The following is a 25,046-nucleotide window of genomic DNA, read 5'->3' as shown; positions in this document are numbered from 1 at the left end:
TTTTCAATTCATTATTTAAAAAGCTCAAAACAAATTTTCAAAAAGGCAAAAATCAAATCATAAAAAATTTTCATTTTCTTTCTCCTTTTTAATACCTGTTTAAAGTACCTATTGTAAATATTGAAAAAGACTAACATCTCAGAATAATAATTTTTCATTTGTTTCCATTTTAACAGCTCTCAACAAATATTAAAAAACCCAATGTTACGTCGCAATAATTTTTATTTGTTTTCAATTAAAACACACAATCTTTTTCAGTTTCCGATCAAAATGAATATTTAAAAAGGCCAACATCCTATCATAATAATTTTTCATTTTTTCCCCATTTAAAATGCACTATTTTTCTCAGTTTCCATTTAAAACGCTCAATACAAATACTCAAAAAGACAAACATAACATCGTAGTATAACTCAAACCACTAATTTCAAAAAAGCTAAGATCTCAGCAAAATAATTTCTTATTTGTTTCCCTTTTAAGCGCTCAATACAAACATTCAAAACGACAAACATCATATCAAAATAATATTTATTTTGTTTCTATTTGAAACACATTATCTTTCTCAGTTTCCATTTAAAACGCTCAATACAAATATTCAAAAAGACAAACATAACAGCGTAGTATATCTCAAATCACTAATTTCAAAAAAGCTAAGATCTCAGCATAATAATTTCTTATTTGTTTCCATTTTAAGCGCTTAATACAAACATTCAAAACGACAAACATCATATCAAAATAATATTTATTTTGTTTCTATTTGAAACACATTATCTTTCTCAGTTTCCATTTAAAACGCTCAATACAAATATTCAAAGAGACAAACATAACATCGTAGTATAACTCAAACCACTAATTTATAATTCTCTTTTACCCACAAAGTTAATTTTTTAACAAAAAAAAAAAAAAACTATAAACAGCTGAAGTTTGCAGTTCCCGATAATTAACCGTTTCTGGAAGAGTACGATATAAAAATAAACAAGTTAATACGTAATTTAAAATATTCTATACCACGTCCTTATGTGTCGAACAATCTGTTCTTGCCAATCAATAATCTCCCCTTTTCTAAGTTAAAATGGAGTGTGAGCTAATATCTTATTTGACAGCTTTCAAAAATCCTATCTTCTGTGACACTTCATATTAAGATTACAGAAAAAATATGAAAAATTGTTGGAAGTTTTTTTTTGTGATTTTAATTTAATGATGTAAGTATGAGGAACTTGCTGATTTATTCAATGTGGGAAACGTTTATAATTGTAATTACTTGATACGTTTAATATATATTGTTAGAATCGTTGTAAAAATATATTCGTTAAGTCGCAAGTTTATATTTAAGGGAGTAAAAAAAACTCTGTCAAAATCTGGCAAATTATTATCCAAAATCTATGATTGCAAATGTGACGTTGATATAATCAAAACCAGTTAATTAGCGGATTGATACAGAAAAACGTTTTTAATAATTGCCTTTCAAATGGCGATGAATTTGGTTATGACTTTCTTATTTGCGGTTGAACATGATAATAATTCCCAGGTAGTTTCCTTTTTAATTTTGATGTATTTATGAATAATAAACCAGAATCTATGTTTTAGTGATATTTTTTTTTAAAAAATTTATTATAATTGTCTCACTTGTATAAGATTTTATTACACCAAAGGCCCGTGCTTATGTTTTGATCGGCATTCTGCAAATATAAATTATAGATTGTAAATTCAAAGCATTATGTGTAGTGCACAGAAAAAAAACTTTGATTTAATGATTGCATTTGCACGTATTATGATATAATCTTAATGATTCGAGGGATCATTAAGATTATATCATAATAAATCATTAAGATTAATCATTAAGATTATATCATATACGTATCATAATGATTCGAGGGATGTGCTAAAATATTTCATTTATAAGATCCCTCACAAAATTGTATCTTTTCTGAATAAACTTGCCTTTTTTCATATCTTATAAGCAAACTAAAGTAAAGCATTCCTGCAACAGCAAGTTGAGAGCAAGGGGGTCCTGAAGGTAAAGGGTCCACAATTTCATAACTAACGGCATGATTGTGGCAATGAGGACGGCATTGCTCACAGGCGACTTTTATTTCCCCGAAACGCTGGTACGCCATCCATCTCAAGCTAGATGGGCTTCAAGATGCCATTTAGGATTGAATTCAGTGCCTTTAACTTCTGATTTGATTTTGGATTTTCTCATTCAGAATGACGCAATTAAGGATGAAGAAAAATGTGTGTACCTTATAATTGAAAATATTTTTTGACACTGTTTAAATAAATATTTAAAAGCAGTAAAAAATTAGAAAAATATAATTGTTTACTTCAAAATTATATTAAGATAAGCGATTTTCAAATTGTGTTCGAAATTTTTGATCATTTTAAATGGTCCCAGATGTATTGAAAATAACGCAGAGGATGAAGATAACATTAAAAAACCCAAAATTTCGACAGCTCTTTTAGTTATTGAGTTTCTATTTCCAGATACCGGCTAACGTTTATATTTTTATAACTTAGAATTAAAATTCGCTAGGAAATGGTTCCGATTATTCAGAAAAAATATGTATTGGTGTCAGATTTCATAACTTAAAACTGTATCATATTTGAAGTTCGATTCTTAGAACAATTAGGATTGATCTTTATATACGTGAAAATTCAACCATTAGATCACGAACCATCCAAGTGTTCTATTTTTATTTCGCACACTGTATATATCAGATATAATTTTATAAACAATATATATTTTATTTAGGATGAGCGACAGGGTGTGCTTTCCAGCAGCTGCAGAATAATTCAGGTAAAGTTTTTATTCCTTTCTCATGAAATGCAATTTTGTTCCAAACTGTGACTGTAACATTTGTGATAAAATATGTATAGTTCAAAAAATAGCTCCTGTGAAAGTTGGTTTGATTTATCATAGGTGAATAATATATGATGCGAAAACAGAACGAGCATCAATTTTTGATTTGACAGAACAAAGGGATTGAGTCTACTTTAGTTTTTCTTTGATTCCAACCAGAATAGCCCAGAACGGACATTTTTTTTAAAAAAACAATTCAACTACTTTTGAATTATTGAAGCATGGTTCGCATACAAAAATTTATGTACTCTAGATATTTAACTTTACATTTCAGTAAAGCTTTCAAAATACACGAATTTCAGAACAAAATATTTGGGACATCCGCGAACTTTTTGAAGTCAAAATAAAGAAACAAATAAAATATTATTGGAAAAAGAAGTGAAAGCATCCATTGTAAAGGAAAACACTTATATTATAAAATCTTCAAATTTTACGAATATTCAGGAAAAAATTACAAAAAAATAAAAAACAATTTAAGAGACACTAATTTTGTTTATAATTATCTCAACATATTTTGTTTCGTAAGCATTGTTACTTTCCCCTCACTGTAAAAAAAACCAGATCAAATTACGATTTAAAGGGGCCCCACTTTAGGTGTATCAATTGTAAAATCCATTTTTACCGTCAAATATTACACAGTAAAAATAGATTTTTTGGTAAGTACTTTTCACCGTAATTTTATCCAAAATTCTTTACATTGTAGATTCTAAAAAAATTCATAAACCATTTTGTAACAGTTATTGTTTTAAAATAGGACAAATATTAAAACAATTGCATTTGCATAGATTACTCCCCATAAATCTTTAGAAAATACGTTGATTTATTCGATTAAATTTTGGTGCATCCGTTTCTTTAAAATGTTGCATGTTGAAGACACAGACTTCATACTCAAAACTTTCGGAGGTAAATGATGAAAAGGATGTTTGTAAACGAAGAATATTTTTCTTTCGTTAAGTATTCAAATGTGTGGGTTAAATTTAATGGGTTCGAATTCCTCCGTAACCTTTATATTAACTTTATACTATTTTTCCCTAATTTGAGCGGTCAGTTCTTGTAGTCAACTCAAAAGCCTGCTTATGTATGTGTGAAAACTAAAACAAACATTTTTGAAATAATTAAAACATACATTTTTGAAAATTTATTTCTCGATAAATATCCAAATTTCTAAACATTAATTTTCAGAATTAAAATTATTTTCAAATTGCAATTTTCGAAATTTTATAAATAATAATTTATTTTCAAAACTAATTTTAAATTAGAAATCTTCCAGAATTTATAATTTTGCTATCCCGTTTTTCCCCATTATTATCATTGAATGTGGTAGGTACTTTATTTACGTCGCACTAGAGCTGCACATTGGGCTATTGGCGACGGTCCGGGAAACATCTCTGAGGATGATCCGAAGACATGCCATCGCAATTTTGATCCTCTGCGGAGGGGATGGCTCCCAAGCTTTGGTAGACCTCCGAGCGAAGTCGAGCACTTTACGATAGAACAGTTTAACGAGGACCGATACCGCGCACCCTTGGTCTTTACGCTGGCTGATCAAAGTGGTCACCCACCCGCTTACTGACTGCAGCCAGTAATGCTTGACTTTGGTATTCTACATGGAACAGTGTCTTCACGATTAGTCCACTGCGGGATATCATTAAATGAAAAAAAAAATAAAAAGCCACTAAAAAAACTACTTTTTTTAAAAAGATTGAATCTTTAAACATTGCTAATAATTGATTTCAGATTCTTCTTTCTCCCCACAGTTTTAAGAATCTGTAAAGAGAATCCCCTAAAATAAAAAAAAAGTGTGTGTTATTCTAGAGGCTCTTCATTTTGTTCTTGTATTAATAAATTGAGTAATAACGAGATTTATAAGCTAAATGATAATAGGTTTGATAAACTTTAAAATAGTAGGATTGATATATGAATAATAATAGGATTGATAGATTAATTAATAAGATTATTGATTAACTAAATAACAATATGGATGCTAAATTAATAATAGGAGGATTGAAAAATTAAATAAAAATATTATTGATAAGTTAAGTTAAAGGGTTGCTAAAACAATTAATAATATAATAGATAGCATAAATGATTAGAAGATTAATAAAGACTTATATAATAACAGGATTAATAAACTAAGCAACAGAATCATTAAACGCAATGAAAATAGGCTTAATTTACTGTATGATTACATAAATTATAAACAGATAAAAATAGGACTGATATTCTGCTTAATAATTGATAAACAATTATATTGTTTATTATTATTATATTGATTATAATTATTATATTGATAAACAATATAATCATAGCTGGTCTGGTAAACTAAATAATAAAATTTCACAAAATGTTCCACGTAAAGTGTTCGAGGTTTTTAAAAAGAAATGATTTGGTTTTCATTTCGTGAGAAGAAAGACATCACAACTTTGATTTGGGAGCCACAGTTTGGAAATTCGTAATATGTTTAGAAAAATGCTTTGTAATTACAATAAAAAATTAAATATTTAAAAGTAATTACATTATTAAGACATCATTCTGCGCGTAAAAATTCAAATTTGATAATAACATCAACTTCGTGAATTAAGTTACTATAGTAGAGCCTCGATTTTCCGAATTGCTCTGTTAACCAAAGTCAATTCCGAAGTCTAATTTTTTTATGTGCACATAAAACTTTTATAATAACATAGATAATATATAATAAGTTTAATAATATACTGTCTAAACTCAGTATGCTTTCAAAAAATATTTATCACATTATTTCGGAGAATATATTATTTTGTGTAAGTGACCAATATTAGTTCTTTAATGAAGTTCTTTTTTTTTTTCAATTTCAATATTATTCTGTTTAAACTCCTCAATATACAATATTTTTTTAAAACATTTTTTAGCAAATTATTATAAAGAATTGACCTTTCTGTTTCATAAATCATCGTGTTAAAACTACATTAAAATTATGCAAAGCACGAGTGTTTTAAAAATTACTTTAATCCTTTTCTCTGAAGATGAAAAGACAATGTTGACTCGATAATCCAAATAATTCAATCCCAATTACTTCAAATAATCAAGGTTTTTCATGTACTGACAATAGATAGATGAATTGAATGACAAGTATTCTTTATGTGTTTTTAGAAATGGAATGATGTTCACCTTAGGTGGAATTCGTCCGATTTTGGAGGAGTGACAACGGTTCGTATCCCTGCATCACAAATATGGCGACCGGATATCATTTTGCGTAACAAGTAGGTACGACTCAGCTTCTTATCACAACTCCGTCACTTCCGGTCACGTGAATCACTCTCGAACTTCAAAATTACACACGTTATTTCTCTTTTTCATTCATTTAAAAATAAAAAAATTATACCATTTTTCCTGTTTAAATTAATATTGATAAATTAATAATAATGAATTAATAATGATAAAATAAAAATGATAAAATAATAATAATAAAATAATAGTCCCTAATAACATAATTATTCAGTTTCGCAACAAACTATTTTCTAAATCGTTCCTTTAACTTTTTAATGCATAGATGATTACAGGGATTTTGTTTTTCATCCATGAGCTCTTTTAATATTCCAATTATTTTGAGTGAAAAAAAATTTAATAAATTTTTTTCTATTTCATTTTTTTAAAATTTGCATTTAAAAAAATCCAAGATCCACTAAAGAGTTTTTTTTTTATTTATACCAGATTTTGAAATTATTCATGCATTTAGTTTTGCTGATAAGAAGCAGTTTAATTTGAAATACTATTCCAAGCGAATGGTTTTAGTTAGTTTCAAGTAATTACATTTATATAAATAATTGGTTGCAATAAATTGTTTATCTCAATTTTGGTGAAAGTAATTATTTTAATGATATATTTTAAAAGTTAAAACCTAACTTAAAAGAAGCTTATTCCTGTTTAAAAGTAAAATTAATAACATAATATTTGTTAATAAATACAAAACCAATAAATAAGTAATATATTTTGAAATGAAATATTTTGAAAAAGAAATGTTTTTAAACTAAAAAGAAAAATTTACGAAAATCCCATTAATGTAAAACAAAATATCTAGTACACTGACATTCGTATTTGAATCTTGTCTATCAATTTATTGAATTCATATTTCCCAATTCGGATACTAATACTTTAATCCAATTAGTACAGGTCGTTTTCCAGTTAATCAGAAACTGAATCTTCCTGCCTTTATTAAAAGACTTCGTTTTCTTTTTTAGTTTAAGTTTATAATATCAGTTCATTTGTAAGTTTTTGAGCTTGTTAGTTATTGATTTTATATGATATTCGAGCAATTTATGTTATACAATTACGTTGACAGAAGAAAATTTATCTCAATTACTGAGGTCCAATTTATTGAGTTTAAAGTTCTGTAATTTTACTTCCAACATAAAAATAAACGAAGCAATCTTTCACAAAATATTTCTATTTTTCTAAAATACATTTTAAGACGAAATTGCTGTAAATAAAATAAACACATTAAACTCAAGTTCTTTTTATGCATAAATATAATTTTTCTTAAATTATAAAAATAAAGAGTGTTATGTTTCATTTATCCACCATATTTCAAAACATTCTCTCTCTTTCTATTATATTCTCTTACTACTCTCTTAAAAATTCCGAATCAGATTATTGTAAAAAATACAGGCATTACCGTAAAACTCATTTCTACCAGAACACGTTACTGAGCAAAAATTCTGACATGTCGCAATTTTTATAGCAATAATTAACGTAAAATTACTGAATCACTCTAATTAAATAAATATTACTGTGAAAATTACGGTGTAATATTTTGTGGTAAAAATAAAATTTACGTTAAAATGTATTTTACGGATGATGGACTCAAAGTGTCGGTATTTTACACCATTATTTGATACGGAATTTTTCACAGTGTATTCTCCATGATATGAAACAAAAACGTAATATCTTACGAATAAAACAAACACATTAAACTCAGGAACTTTTTATAATTGGAAAAGTTTTCTTAATTTTGGAAACCAGAATTTCTGATAAACCATAACAAAACAGTATAAACTGAAAAATCACCAAATGAATGTTTTAAATAGCATATGTTTTGGTTTCATTAATCAGAATTCTTTTGGTACCAGAAACGTCTTTACCATACAATGCATTAATTTTATCAGATTTCTTTTCTCCGTGCAAGATTATTAGCTTTAAGGTTATGCGAAATAATTTAAAAAAATATTTAAAGGATAATTATCATTATAATACTTACTGTAGATGGCCTATGATTATTCCACTATGATTATAATACAAGAGATATTTAGGATAAATAACTATGATTATTATGCAAAAGATATTTAGGATAAGGATCAATGATTATTTTATAAAAAAATATTTAGGAGGAACGACTGTGATTATTTTATAAAAGATATTTAGGATATAAGGAAATATGATTATTATATAAAAGATATTTAGGATAAGTAACTATGATTATTATGCAAAAGATATTTAGGATAATTATCAATGATTACTTTATAAAAAAATATTTGAGATAAAGGACTGTGATTATTTTATAAATATAGTTAAGATATAAAGAAATATGATTATTTTATAAAATATATTTAGGATAAGGAATTATGATTATTATATAAAAGGTATTTAGGATAAGAAATCATGATTATTATACAAAAGATATTTAGGATAAGGAACTATGACTATTTTATAAGAGATATTTAGGATAAAGAACTATGATTATTACATAAAATATATTAAGGATAAGGAACTATGATTATTATACAAAAGATATTAAAGGTAAGGATCTATAACAATTTTATAAAAGATATTTAGAATAAGGATCTATGATAATTTCATAAAAAATATATTTAGTATAAGGAACTGTGATTATTGTATAAAAGATATTTAGGATAAGGAACTATGATTATTATATAAAAGTTATTTAGAATAAGGAACAATTATCACGCAAAAAATATTCACATATTTTACATGTTGTTCTTTACATTTGTTTGGAATATTTTATAAGAGTTGGAGTATTTATCACCGGAGTATTCCCTTAGAAAGAATTCAACCTTCATTTATTTCTGTTACAAATACAATCATTCACTACAGTCTTTCCAAAAAGCAAATTGTTGCAATAAATTAGAGTAAAATTTAATACAGAATTGTGATTATGTTTGTAAACTGGGTAAAACTTTACAACTGCCAAATCATCTATGCGTTCATGCTGAATTTTCAATTCCAAACTAATTATCGTGAGCAAAAGTTTTCCGTCTGACAGATTTTAACGGCGTTCAAAATTAAAATTGAGAATTTTAAGAAGATTGCAAATAAATTAAATTGGAGCATTGAGAAAATGAAAGTTTCCTTATCACTACGATTCAAATAGCTAGTTTTCGGGAAAGTATCTAACATAAAATGTCACAAAACAAACACAAACTTGCATTGTCTCAATTATTAGACAAATCAGAATGGCATTTTGAAATTCATATTAATAAGCAAAATAATATTCAAAAATCACAACTTTGACTGTAATTTATCCGAGTACCTTGAGAGATTGAATTAATTCTAAACTGTTTAGTTTCGAATTTCTTAAAATTTTTACTTAACATTATATTAACTCATCGGAACGAAATTTTTCTTAAATTATAAGGGTTAGAGTAGATAAGTTGTCAAACTTCGGTAAGATATAACCTTAAAAAAGTGTCTACACAGTAAAAAATTATGGATCAAATTACGTAAAAATTACCGACACTCAGGGTAGAGGTACTTTTTACCGTAAAATCCATTTTTACCGGAACATCTTACAGAAAAGCCCCGGATATTTTTAAAGTAATAATGACTTTAAAATCACTGAATCATAAATTGAATAAATATTTCTTTAAAACTTACGAAATAATATTTTACGATAAAAATAGATTTTACGGTAAAATAGATTTAACGAATGATGCACCCAAATTGCCGGTATTTGAGGCCATATTTGGATTTAGAATTTCATTCTGTGTAAGCACTAAATTCTTTTTTCTTAGCTTTGCTAACTCTATAGTGTTTATAAACAATCTTGGAGAATGGAATATACATTACACATCATATTAAATTTTTAAATAAGTTATAAGTGATTCAAAATCAATCAAGTGATGAAAAAATGTGGCGAAAATAACGTAAAAAGTCAGTCAGGTTGGTGGTACTTTTTACAGTAAAATCCATTCCTTGATAAGAAATTTGATCAGAAAAAATGATGTTTTTGTGTCTGATTTTGTCACTTAAAATATCTCTCTCTAATTAGCATCTTCAAGGTCGTAACGTAATTTTTTTAAAACTATTGGGGTTAGAGTAGGTAAGGTGTCCTACATCGATAAAAAAACATCTTCAAAAAAATGTCTGCACGGTAAAAATTTATTTATAAAATAACGTAAAAAGTACCGACAGTCAGTTTGGTGATACTTTTTACAGTAAAATCCAGACGTTGATGTAAAATTTGTTCGGAAAAAATAATGTTTTTGTGTCTGATTTTGTCACTTAAAATATCTCTCTCTAATTAGCATCTTTAAGGTCGTAACGTAACTTTTTTTAAACTATTGGGGTAAGATGTCCTACATCGATAAAAAAAAAAAACTTCAAAAAAATGTCTGCACGGTAAAAATTTTTTTTATAAAATAACGTAAAAAGTACCGTCAGTCAGGTTGGTGATACTTTTTACAGTAAAATCCATACGTTGATAAAAAATTTGTTCAGAAAAAATAATGTTTTTGTGTCTGATTTTGTCACTTAAAATATCTCTCTCTAATTAGCATCTTTAAGGTCGCAACGTAATTTTTTTTTAAACTATTGGGGTTAGAGTAGGTAAGGTGTCCTACATCGATAAAAAAAACAACTTCAAAAAAAGTGTCTACACGGTAAAAAATTATGGATAAAATTACGCTAGAAGTACCGACACTCAGGGTGGTGGTGATTTTTACCGTAAAATCCATTTTTAGCGGGACATTGAGATTAAGTCTGAAAACCATTGAGATTAAGTCCCAGTATGTAAAAACCCTATCATTAGATCAAAAGCTATACATGGTGTTTCGTTTATTTTTTTTCGATATAACTCGATATAACATTAGAACTCGGAACTGTTATAAATTTGTAGTTTAGGATCATATTTTGTATGAAGTCATATGCTCTTTTTAACCTGACGCTCGTGGCTCTCCTGCTCTCTCCACCCCTTTCATGAAATATTGTTCTGGGAAAAATTGGACACTATTGATCCCGACTTAGAGAGCATGTCGGTATGATCTGAGTAAGGAGAATTCGAACACAGTGGTTGCAGACCATTTCTTTTAATCTCCTGACATGACATCGATAATAATGGATTATCCCCTGAAGTGGCATTTATTATAATATATATTTTCAAACTCGTGATCTTTATTCTTAAGACTATGTTTGGACCAGTGTTGTGTAGAGGCGGGGAGGGGAGATAAACTACCATCTCATGCATCTAGACCAAAAGATAGGTCTAGCCAACTTAGGATGCTAAATCTTTAAATCTTATTGTTCATTTTACACCAGAATAAATTTTTGATATTAAATTGACATTTGAGAAATAAATTGAAGACTAAAATATGATTTTCAAGCGAGTTTAAAATCACTAAAATTTAAATATTATTTACATTTAATAACTTGTTGTAAGAAAGTTTTGTCATTTTTTATAATTATTTTACTCGAGAATAATTTTCATCAACATCACATAAATATATTTGGGTCTTTTTTTTAAAAATAAGTTAACCTCACTCTTTTTTTCAGGGTTTTCCAACGGAGGGTATTTTTCAGGGCAAACTAACACCTCTACATATATCTGTTTGAATTAACTTTCATTTTAGAAACATATCTGAAATTTGAAATAGTGAATACGGCTAATTTTTTATTTTAAAATATGTAAATAAAAAAAGTGATTTTTTCTTTATTCAATTTTTCATAAGTTATTCGATAATAAATTCAAAGCATTTTGTGACATATAAATAGGGAAAAAGATGTAAAGTGATTCAAAATCAATCGAGTGGTGAAAAATTATGGCTAAATAGTTTGACATTTTAAATTATTACACACTTTTTGAACTGAGTGGTAAAATAGTTCGATACTTATTTAAAATGAGAAAATTAACATATAGTGGTTTTGCGTTTTAATGATATTAAACAGTTTCTATTGGAATAAATTTTGGATACAATAAATTTATTTACCATATAAGGTTACGTAGTCAGTGGTTTGTAATTAAATTGATTCATAGTTTCTCAATATCTTATAGAATATATTTGAATCTGTCCTAAAACTACAACAAATAAGTTATATTTAAATTTACTTATCCAAACAAAATATACCATTTAAAAATTATATTGCAAAAATTTGAGTAAATTTGTTTGCATTGCGTTGAATTTGCAAAAAATACAAATTCTTTTTCGTTAGTCATAAAATATATTCGAATTTTTCTTATATATCAAAAGTTTTTCGATGCTTGTCTAGAAGCATAAATGGGGAAAATAAATTTAGATTAGTAAACTAAAATAAAGCATTATTACAAATAAATTTATCAATTAAAACTGAATTTTGCACATAAAGTATTTTAAATACATTATGTATCAACAAAAAAAATAATTCCTCGATATGTTGTAATATGAATAGTTATTATAGTTATAAGAAGCGTATTAATTTACAAAATGCACTTAACGAAACACTTTTTTGGGGATTTTATTTTAATTGCATTATTTTAATAAATTTGAGACATTTGTTTTATTTCATAAATGAAGTATCAAGTATTAGTGTTATGCAGAGATACTGTAAATTCTACAACAAAAAAATAAATATATAAACATATTTTTATAGAAAAAATTTGTTTAAAGATAATAAAATTTTTTTTGTTTGTTTTTAATCAATAAAATTTTTANAAGCAAAACTTTTTATGACGACTGAAATATGATTTTCAAGCGAGTTTAAAATCACTAAAATTTAAATATTATTTGCATTTAATAACTTGTTGTAAGAAAGTTTTGTCACTCGAGAATAATTATTCGAGAATAATTTCTATCACTAACATAAAAAAAGAAAGTTTAAATATATATTTGGGTCCTTTTTTGAAAAATAAGTAGCCGTTTCTTCTCTGCAGTAACCTCACTCTTTTTTTCAGGGTTTTCTAATCGGAGGGTATTTTTCGGGGGCAAACTAACACCTCTGCATATATCTGTTTGAATTAACTTTCATTTTAGAAACATATCTGAAACTTGAAATAGTGAATACTGTCAATTTTTTATTTTAAAATATGTAAATAAAAAAAAGTCATTTTTTCTTTATTTAATTTATCATAATAAGTTATTCGATAATGAATTCAAAGAATTTTGTGACACATAAATAGGGAAAAAAATGTAAAGTGATTCAAAATCAATCGAGTGGTGAAAAATTGTAGCTAAATAGTTTGACATTTTAAATTATGACACATTTTTTGAATCGAGTGGTAAAATAGTTTGAAAATTATTTAAAATTAGAAAATTAAAATGTAGTGGTTTTGTTTTAATGATATTAAACAGTTTCTGCAGGAATAAATTTTTTCAATGTGATTAATATTTTTAATTTCTTTAACGTTAAAGTTCAATACAATAAATTTTTTGACCATACAAGGTTACGCAGTCAGTGTTTTGTAACTACATTAATTTATAGTTTCTCAATATCTTATCGAATATATTTGAATCTGTCCTAAAACTACAACAAAAAAGTCATATTTAAATTATCTATAACCTTATCCAAACGAAAAATACCATTTAAAAATTTTATTGCAAAAATTCGAGTAAATTTGTTTGCATTGCGTTGAATTTGCAAAAAATGCAAATTCGTTTTCGTTAGTCATAAAATATATTCGAATTTTTCTTATACATCAAAAGTTTTTCAATGCTTGTCTAGAAGCATAAATGGGGGAAATAAATTTAGATTAGTTAACTAAAATAAAACATTATTACAAATGAATTTATCAATTAAAACTGAATTTTGAACATAAAGTATTTTAAATACCTAATGCATCAACAAAACAAAATAATTCCTTGATATGTTGTAATATGAATAGTTATAGTTATAAGAAGCGTATTAATTTACAAAATACACTTAACGAAACACTTTTTTGGGGATTTTATTTTAATTGCATTATTTTAATAAATTTGACATTTGTTTTATTTCATAAATGAAGTATCAAGTATTAGTGTTATGCAGAGATACTGTAAATTCTACAACAAAAAAATAAATATATAAACATATTTTTATAGAAAAAATTTGTTTAAAGATAATAATTTTTTTTTGTTTGTTTTTAATCAATAAAATTTTTTTTGTTTGTTTTTAATCAATAAAATTTTTTTCTGCTTTTATCTGCTCTCTGCTGAAAGTTTCGGATTTTTTTTCTTTTTTTTTTGTACATCTGACATTTCAAAGCTGTTTTACACAAAACAGTTTTTTTCAGTTTTTCACCATGATCACAAACGGAGTAAAACTGTCTGTTCAAATTCTAGTTTTTACCATAAATTTTTCTTACCGTAAGATAACTTAATCTTTTTTTTTTAAATCGATTTTACAATTATTTTCTATATTTGCTTTTACTTTTCAGCAATTATTTCACTGTGTTGAACATCGTATAAATAAAATTGTGATTCGACTTAATTGTTAAATTGATACTCTGTCTAATTAATATGTGTCTTTAGATATAATTTTTCATTAAGTTAAAATGTCAGACAATTTTATAAGGGTGGACCACGATAGCTTAAAAGTTTTTACACTTAACTGTGACTTCAGTAATTAAAACATTTTAGATAAGGACAGTTTAAAACTTTTTTTCATGACCAAACTGGAACTCAGGGGACGGAGTGCCGGACTAATGCATGGACTCGAGATCACATCCCGGCTTTGACTGGTCTTACAAACTCTGCTGTTGGCTCGCACCAACCACAATAACTTAGTTATTTTATACAGTTATTATTGTTAAAATAACAGTTTTTTTTTAATAAAAATAAATGTACTTATCTGTTTAAAAAACAAATGTCCGTTTTTAAATAACAGATTTTTTCTGTGAAATAAACGGTTTTATACAGGCACACTAACTGAAGTTATATTTTTCAGTAAATTTAACAGATTTTTTTACAGTGTACGCAAAATTTACTTTTTACTAGATCACTAGGTAAGTTATCCAAAAAATTATAATGTTATTTAAGCATGCAAGGATACATAAACAATGTTTTTGCAGTTCTTTTTACAAAATGCTTTTAGCAGAAATATAATCATGGTTCTTTAAAGGTTTGACAATCGAACAATTCTGCTTTTGAATAGATTTTCTTTCTAATGCGAAAGAAGAAAACCTGGCTGAAAACAAATCGGTCTCCCTTATAAATAACGTATTCCGATTGATTAGATTCCGCAACCTTCGAACTAAAAAAGAAGAAATAAATATTCCTTTTCTCTTTATCTCCACAGCGCCGATCCCTCAACACCATGGAATTTAGAAAGAGACCACGCTGTTCTTCGCTCAAGTGGCGACATCTCTTGGACGACTCAGATACTACTGAAGAGCACATGCGCACTGGATCTTCGATTCTTTCCATTCGATTTTCATCTCTGCCATCTAAACTTCACTTCATGGTCGTACGACACTCAACAGGTAACGATTTTCACTTGCAGCAAGCTGAGTGTTTTCGACTGCGCTTTTCTCTGCTAACTCTTTGAAGGAGCGCTTTAAAGAGCGTGGATGCTCTTAAAGTTTGTTTAAACCAATCGTAAGCATTGTATCAAGCACATAAAAAAGCAACAATACTGTGGAATATTAAATGCCATATAATGAGCCTAATTTAACCTAAAAAGGGAACACTTTAATATTATAAATTTATCAACATAACATTATAATAGTAACACTTAGCTAATGATTTTATGGAATAATTTTGAAGTTTGATATAGTATGATACGTTTTTATTTAGTACGATACATTTTGTTGTAGTATGATACATTTTTCTACATCATGATACGTTTTAACACGTTAATCATATCTTTTAATATTTCATAATAGTCCTATCATATTTTTAATCACAAGTGGTTTTGATGTTATCATATTACAATAATACATTGCTTTCTTTTTATATAGCAATTAATTTTCAAGGAAAGTCATCACACATTAATTTTTCTCCGTTTTTAGGATAATTAAAAAAAAGGGCCCTTAAAAGAATGATTTATTATCGATTTCACACAATGAAAAGAAAGTAATGTGAAAACTGCAAGAATATGTTAGAAATCACAATGTTTCTGGCTCTCTGAGAACACAAAAAAGCTCAGTAATTTTTATCAAATCGCCTTGGTAATGGCTTTGGTGCAATTAAAAACAAATTATGGTTTTATAATGTGGGATAAAGCATGGTAAAGATGGTAAAATGTAGTAATTTTATCATGATACTTTAGTGCGTAGCATAAATTTCAATTATTTGGTAAAATTAAATTTTCAATTTTGAATTTTTTAATAAATGTATGGTAACAAGAACTACAATTTCTAAAGTCATAATTTAAAAGATTTATTAGAAATTTTATAAACATTCCTTCACAAAATAAATATATTGTGTTTAATTTTCAAAATGCTTTATTTTTTAATTGACCTATTAATCTGTTCGAAAAACCTCTTAATTCATTGAACGAAATTATAGGATTATTTTTGTTAGTAAATAATATTGGTATCATCATCTTACGTAAGACAAATATTGAATTTTAATTGGTAGTTCAAACTATCCCCTATTATAGAGTAAATAAAGTCACCATATTTTAACTATTTGCTTATTTTGTCTTTAACATGCAGATTTCAGAAATCTTCCATTCAAACAAATAAACAGGGAGTGCAATTGTTGACACAAGTTCTACGATGATGATAAAATAAATTTATCATATATATCTTTCCTTTTTTTCCAAAATGTGTTTTATTTTACTTGGTTTCGATTCGTGTACGAACGGTTTGTTTGCAATCAATCTGTTTGCAAATTTTTGTATTGTAAATTTTTGTTTGTTGTATGTTTGCAGATGCTGATCTTCAAACATACAACAATCTTAAAACTTTAATCTGTTTGCAATTTATTCTGTTGCATAATTTCTCACTTCTTTTTTAGTCGATAAATTTTTTTTTGATAGAATCGTCACTTACGTAAAATATCATTGATATTTACGATAGAATCATCACTCACTTCTTAATACTTGTCTACCTCTTTTCAATTAAAGCTAAGTTTGTGTGTTAATAAGCAGCGTAAAAAGTGATAAGGATTTTAATTTTATAGTGTTCACTAAACAATAGAGTTCAAGTAAATTTCAGCAACAAAAAGAGAGAGAGATGGGGAAAGTGACCAAAAAGCACAATGACTTCAATTTTAGTTACCAAATAGCACTACGGCTTTAATTCCAGCATCCAAAAGACCACGACTTCAATTTTAACGGCTCAAAGAGTTTACTTCAGTTTTAGTAATCCAAACAACACTAATTCAGTTTTAGCTACCCAAAGAAAGCTGACTTCAGCTTTAGCATTCCAAAGAACACTAACTTTAGTTTTAGCAACCCGAAGAACTCTGGTTTCAGTTTTAGCACTCCAAAGAACACTAGCTTTAGTTTTAGCAATCCAAGGAATACTAACTTTAGTTTTAGCTACCCAAAGAACGCTGACTTCAGATTTAGCAATCCAAAGAACTCTAACTTTAGTTTTAGCAACCCGAAGAACGCTGATTTCAGTTTTAGCAAGATATAAACGAATGATCTTTATGACTATTTCTTGGATTATGAAATATATAATCTTTATTCAAAATTCTTGCCAATGCCTAGAAATTAATCTGAAACTGTAGGTGCAGTTTTATTTAGATGCCTTCACCCGTTTCTTTAAATTGCATAATTTATTACCCTTGTAATTAGTACATGACAATCCTATTCAAACTTTATTTATAAGTATTAGATTATGGAGTTACAAAGTGATTAGGTTTACACAATTTTAAAATATTTATGATTTGTGGTTTCTTGTTACTGTAATTCTAGTGCTAACATACACGAAAAAAAGAGAACTATATTTTTCATTCAAAAAAACATACCTAGCCTTGAAAATAAAAGCTATCCCTATTACCCAGTAAGAATTTTCTTGCAGCACTCTTTTTCTAACTTTTGACGAGGCCCATTTCTTATCTCTACCGCCAAATATTCTAAATAAACTCAGAAGGCACTCATTTAAAATTTTTTTTTTCATACTTCAGTTCTCCTTGGCGACTTCGACAAAATTCTCTCCCACTTCTGACTGCGGTATGTAGAGTAAAAATTCCCCATTTCTCCCAAACTTGTCACGGTCACAGGGGCGCAGATGATTCATTTTCTTGCAAAAGGAGGCACGTCAGGAGAGCATACCGCATTAATTTCTGAAGTCCCTCTTCCGTCATCTTTTCCTGTTTCTCCAGTTGGCGCAAACGTGCCACCTTTTTAAGAGGAATATAGTTTCCGGAAAGTTTTGCAAGCGGATTTAGGAAGCTTGCCAAAACCCTTAGAGCAATGCGTCACCCCCCAAAGCTATGTAGACAGGTACGCCACTGTCTCTTAGATCGGCAGAGTGCTTTATCTCGCATTCTTTTGACTACGATTGCATTTAATTCCTCGTTGTTTCACTCGAGGGGGTTTTCTTGGAAAAGAGCTGTCTTCTTTTTCTTTTGTTGGCGTGATTTTTGTGCCGTTTGGCTTCTGGGGGCATCATTGCTTTGTGAGTAAATTCACTCCAGCGTGAATTGCTTTTATGAGAACCTTTGTCGTTGCCCTTTTTGATGAAAGAAGGGTAATTTTTGGGTCTCGAGAATTTCAACCCGTCTCTTGAAGTCTTTTTAATTGGTTGCCGCATAGGGGTAAACGAAGAATACAAATAAATTTAACCTGAATGATGATAAAATGTGACAATGCTTATTAGTACCTCAATTCATTACTCTCCTCACCGCTCAAAATATTTCATTCCAACAGGCCAAAAACTTGGACTGTATTCTGTAAAATGCAAATTCTTTATGTATTAGAAAAAAATATTCCATTGGATTAACAAATTAAACGAAATGAACCGCGTTCATAAATCACAGTTTATTGAAACCATAAAAGGAACCGTAAGGATACAACATCTAGAATTTCTCAGGAACCTACAAAGTAGAAAGTGGTATGGCTAACTGACATGTTAGAGGGCAATATATACACGGTGATTCTAAAAAGATGGGAAAAATTTCAGGAAGTGATAGTACACACCCAGACTAACAATTTTTATCAAAGAATGCATGGTCGAAAACAAAACCCAAAACCGCTAGAAGGCATCAAAGTTTATGTTCGTTATGTTATCATGAGGCAAAAACACACAAAGAACGATGAAGTTAAGTTATAAAAGCAAATTTAATGGCATGTGATTACAATAAGTGTTCAAAACAGTGGCCGGCAGCGGCTATGCTGGTACAATGGCGAAGAAAAGATAGGCGAACTTTCCCTGCAGCGGCCGAAAGCTTGGCGACAAATAACGTAGCGCAGTAACTCGCAATAGGAATGGCGCCTTCTCGTTTGCATGAAAAAACTTTCCAAATGCGCCAGCACCTTTGCGTTTTGTTTTCGACCATGCATTCTTTGATAAAAATTGTTTGTCTGGGTGTGTACTATCACTTCCTAAAATTTTTCCCANCGCATAAATATATATATATATATATATTTGGATTTAAAATACATTATGTGTATAATACGAAAAATGAGCTAGTCAAATGTTATGATAATGAGACGTGGGCAATTCTAACTGTAAAGGTTTTCTTATTTTTAGCCCATGTTAAAGGTTATGATTAGCTGTGTATTTCGACTTGGGCTTTGTTCCCTAAAAAAAAAACTTTCACACTTTCGTTCGTTGTTGATCTCACACTAGCGCCTGATACTCACTAGCGTAGCAAAACCACGTTCTTACGTGAGATCAGCAGCAAAAGTCTTAAACGAATTTTACACTGAAGCTCATTTTTTTGCAATTACCAAATCAATCATTTTCCCAAAATTTCATCACTCATTGACCCATATGATTAACTATGTATATTAATAAACACACGATCTCATTGTTGCCAATTAGTCAGTATAACCACTATTGAAATTCGTAATTAAAACGATACTTGTTTTGTTACAAAAAGTTTTTTTTTTGTAATCCCAGGTCACACTCACTGCCGAACCAACGGATCTCTCAAACTATCATCCAAATCCCGAGTTTTATCTCGAAGATGTGCTAGTCAGTCCTGGAAGCGGGAAAGCCTTGGCATTCTCTCTGGTCTTGAGGCGACGTCCCGGACCTCATCTGCTTCGCCAAGTATTGCCATGTTTCCTGATAACAGGGTTAGCTGCTCTTACCTTCCTTGTACCTGCTTCATCAGCTGAAAGAGTCACATTAGCAATGGGCTGCTTTCTCTCTTTACTTCTCATTTCTGTGGCGACCGGAGGAGGTCCTAAGGCTCCTGCACCACAACTACCACTCCTAGGTACATTGTTTGAATGGTGTTTATTATTAATGGTGACCTTAATTAGTGGGTTTTTTTTCCAGATGTGCGTGAAAATAAAATGTTGATAATAAATAAAATTAAGACATATTTGTTTCTTAAAGAGTTTTAAGTGTTTGATCCTAGTTCATGTTAAAATGACATACATCGATGTATGTTTAATGCAAAACTACCGAACGAGCTTTACCATAAAGTGTTTTCTTTTCTTTTAGATTTATGCGTAATATATTAAAAAGCCTTCATGATAAGATTATAAAGAGTACGATTCGGTCATAGGACATAGCATTATATTTAGGCCTAGTTATAGTAGTTTCGTACCGTAGAAAGTTTATAGCACGTAGTCAATAAAATGTAGTTATATTAGTTTCTTATAGAAGTAGCATTAGTTCCACCTCGAAATTTTTGACACATAGTTGTTCATTCGTCATTTCTATTGGACAATATTGGGGTCGTTCACATATGAAGGAAATACTGCAACAATTGCAACACAGCTATTCAAGGTTACAAGGGGGGACATAATAGATCACCAGAAGAGTTTCAAGAGAGAATTTAAGGTACTTTTACGTACTAAAGATAGCTGCTTCTATAAAGAAGTATGTTTTTTTTAGCGGTTTCATCAATCCAATTTTGCCTGTTAATGGCGAGAACTGATGTCCAGAACAGTTGACGGCAAATGTTTTTATAATTTATGACTTCTCATTATTTTTTTTTAAATAAAAATTTTGCCGTTGGGTCACATCTCTTTTATTTCAGAATCAGCATTATTTCAGAAAGCAGAAAATAAATTGAAAAAAAAATCATTCAGATCACCCAATATTCCTTATTCAATAACATTGGGTGAGCCGCGGATCATTGATTTCCAACCACTAGTCTAACATGAACGGCTGAAAACAAATATTGTAAAAGTTTCTGCACATCCTTTAGCGGATCTTCAAAGACAAATGCAAGCAAACACTATGATCTATCTCCATTCAATCCATTATTGCTGATGATGAAATAATAGAAGAGTTATTACTCGTTACATTTGTACAGTGCTCTGCCAGGGTAAATAAAGAAGCATTCACCTTCTGCCACTAAGAAATGGCACATTGTTTAATTCTGAATCTGTCCATCTTTAACATGACTTTCAGGAGTTTCAAAATACTCCCACACTAACAGATTAATCGAATATACGCTCTCTATCCTATATTCTTATATAATGGTGGCGCGGCTGTAATTTTTCCTGTCGCTGCGACTCGAATCCACTTTTTTTCTGGAATTTTTCTTACATTAATGGAATAGTATATAAAAAGCTAGTGTTCTTTAAAATTGATTCATACAAATTGAATTGATTTTTTATGCGTACATAAAGAACATTTGACAGCACTTAATTCGGAAAAATATCTGAATTGTCGAGTATGCAAATGTTTATTTGGTTTAAAGTATGCAATTTTAAATGACAAAAATGCACTTTTTGCAATAATTTTTTAAATAAAGTAATTGTAAATAATAAATAACTGTTGAAAATTATTTTTAACAGGGAATTATACTTGAAAAAATTTTGGAAATTTTGTAAAAAGTTTAAAAAGTCAATTAACAAACAAACTTCTGTTTTGCCTAAACTATTGGAACAAAAAAAATTTCAGTCCCATAAATTTAAATATATGCATATAATTTAGGAAAACAGTCAGAAATTTAAAACCCTGAATGAGATTTTTCTTTGTTTATTTTGATATATCTCATAACTACTTGGTCAAAATACATTTGCACCTGATTATAAAACTCACTTACTCCAAAGTTAATTTTAACAATTATATTTGAATCAGTGTCTATTATTATTTAATTTTAAAACAGAAAAAAACTTTCTTCAGTTCCTTAAATTTAACGCATGTGTTTAATTCAGGAATTTAACACATGTGTTTCATTCAGGAATAAATTTTAAATTCTAAACGGTAATTTTCTTTTTTTGCTTATTTCGATATATTCCTGGAACCCTGATTATAAAACTTCAAAGACAACTTAAAGAGAATGTTTGTAATCAGTGTTTATTATTATTTAATTTTAAAACGGCCAAAATTTCTTTAAATTCCTTAAAATTAAACAACAAATATCTGAAAACTAAGGCACTTCGGTTGAATAGGTTTTCAGGTAAAAACATTCAAAAATGTTTCATTTCGGTATTTTTATTTTTTAGAAAATATTGATATCATTTGCTACAAACTTGAGATTTTTACATTGAAATTTCAATACACAAATTTGTTAAATTTTTCACTCAAACACTTTTTCGTTGTTTTTACATTGAATTAGTTGTTTAGGTAAAAATATTTTAATTTCTGAAGAAAAATGTTGCACGATTTTTTTTTAAATTAAATTTTTTTAGTTTTATTTAACTTCAATTGTAAGAATAATAAACACATTTAATTGCTGAACTGCAGCTTTTATTGGTATTTATTATTGATGTACTGTTTTTTTTTTTCATGATTTAATTTATCTTTAATAGAGCTTTGGTTGTTTAACAAACAGTCAAATAACGAAAAGTAAACGGGGGAAGGAAAAAAATTCGCAGAACAATTTAAACTTAATACAGATACAATGAAGAAATTACGAATAAAGCAATTTGAGAAATTTTGTTCCAGTGCGTAGAATGCAATTTAGAAAGAAAATAAAAAAGAAAAATAATAGAAATGAAAAAGAAATACTTATTTCTTTTAACTTTTTCTTTTTATTTACTTCCACCCCAGTAAATTTAATTTAAAGTATTATTTTTTACGTCTCTTTTTATCCGTTTCTTATTTGGAGAACTGAAAAAAAAAAGGGACTCATTTAAAGCTCGGATTTTCAATCGCTGCGCTGAATATTTTTCCTATTTCATTTCGGCAAGAGCGGGTATTGCATTTTATTAAAAACTAGAAACTGGATAATTATTGAATCTTTTTTCAGTTTATCGGAATCTGGAGTTCGTTACTTAATTTATCCGTACTTTGATCTTCATTTAAGAGATTTATCCAAAAGGTAAATTTATTTATCACAAGTTTTTATTTTTGTTTTTAACGTTTAAACCAGCTGAATGTTTAGTTTTTTCTAACAGTTTAATTGGAAAACGCAATCAAATTTCTTAAAACTAGCAGGTCTCTTTGTCAGCAATTATTGATGTATTATTTTAATTAAGACATTAAAAGATTAGTTGGAACACAGCGATTAAATTCTGTTAATTGTCATTAGAAAAATATTATCTTTTTTTTAAAAATAGTTTTCACTCAGTTTCTTTTATGTATAAATTTTGTTAATTGTAGAGCGAATAATGTTATCTAAGTTTTTAATTCTAGGATTTGTTAGGATTTGTTTGTGATTTTATTGTCATAATCTTTATATGGTATTCAAGTTTTCTTTGTTTATTGTTTGAATGTTGTTATAATTTTTTGTCCGTTTTGTACAAAACGAATTTTTATTTTGTTTCTCTCAAGGAAAAATAACCTATGTTTATTACTATTTTATTTATTACTCTCTTTTTAAAAAAATTGAAATATAGCATTTATAAAGGAAAGAAAAAGACACCATTCTTACTTCGTCGACGCGAAGTGACGATTAGATAGTGAGTTAACTGCGTAACGGAAGTACATATTTATGCAGTAGTTTAAGTTTCGGTCTTATCAAGACAGTATTATTTCATCATAAAACACGTTTTTTAATTTTAAGCAGGTTTATTTTATTTTTTATTTGGCATATAAAGACCTTTTTTTCGAATTTATGTTTTTTAAAAAATAATACTTTAAGAAATGGTTTAGTTATTAAAATGGTTTAGAAAAAAATGGCTTAGTTATTAAATATCTTTTCATTATATTTATTAGGTTAGTTACGTAATTGATAGTTATAGATTCGTTAGGGAAAAGACGATATTGCCTTATTAGCTATCATTATTGCTATTTTTTTTTATAAAAACGAGTGCCATCAAAATTAAGAAAAGAAGGAGGTACTAAAGAATGCGAATCAATGAATCAGTGAATCAATTTAAGTTTCTCTCTTATAAAGACAGTAAGATTTCATAATAAGGCACGTTTTTTTTCACTTTTTAGCAGGTCTATTTTATTTTTTACTTGGCAAATGAAGACTTTTTTATGAATTTAATTTTTTTACTAAAGTGATGCTTTAAAAGACAGAAAAAAGTGGTTTAGTTTTTAAAAATCTTTTCTTAGTTTCATAGTAATATTTATTAGGTTTGTTAGATATTTGATAGTAGTTGATTTGATTCGTTAGGAAAAAAAGACCACATTGCTTTATAAGATATCATATTTCTATTTTTTTAATTAAGAACGTGCGTTATCATAAATGAAGAAAAGGAGGTATAAAAAATGCGAATCAATGAATCAGTGCACTATTCAATAGGCGAACAAATGAAATGCAATATTATTTTAATAGCGAATTAATAAATGTGTTTGCAAGTGAATGGGAGAATCAATAAATAGATAAATTAATGAATCGGTGAATCAGCTTGCAAATCTTACTCGTGATACAATGATTAAGGATTTCACTTTTATTTATATTTATGGAGGCTGTATATTTTATACGGCAGACCACTTGCCTCCCAATGTGGCCACCCAGGTTCAATTCCCAGTGATGGCTGATCAATCTGATAACGTCACTCAGTTTGCCTTAACCACAGTGATGATGAGAAATATCCTCAAATGGTTTTTCTTTCT

The 25,046-nt window shown here is 28.2% G+C and overlaps 1 protein-coding gene across 1 annotated transcript in view; it reads left to right on the top strand.

The window, feature by feature from the left end:
- Positions 1-25,046, top strand: part of LOC107448921 (neuronal acetylcholine receptor subunit alpha-10-like) — a 208,549-nt gene that overhangs the window by 167,714 nt on the left and 15,789 nt on the right. Inside the window, exons 5-8 of the mRNA XM_016064298.3 lie at positions 2,750-2,794; positions 5,984-6,093; positions 15,308-15,491; positions 20,031-20,352. Coding sequence (XP_015919784.1) covers positions 2,750-2,794; positions 5,984-6,093; positions 15,308-15,491; positions 20,031-20,352 — 661 coding nt within the window. The remainder of the gene's footprint in view (positions 1-2,749; positions 2,795-5,983; positions 6,094-15,307; positions 15,492-20,030; positions 20,353-25,046) is intronic.

Source organism: Parasteatoda tepidariorum, chromosome 6, assembly GCF_043381705.1.
Source record: "Parasteatoda tepidariorum isolate YZ-2023 chromosome 6, CAS_Ptep_4.0, whole genome shotgun sequence".
Taxonomy (NCBI): Eukaryota; Metazoa; Arthropoda; class Arachnida; order Araneae; family Theridiidae; genus Parasteatoda; species Parasteatoda tepidariorum.
The sequence above is the reverse complement of the archived record's forward strand: the minus strand, read 5'-3'. Positions and strand labels throughout refer to the sequence as shown.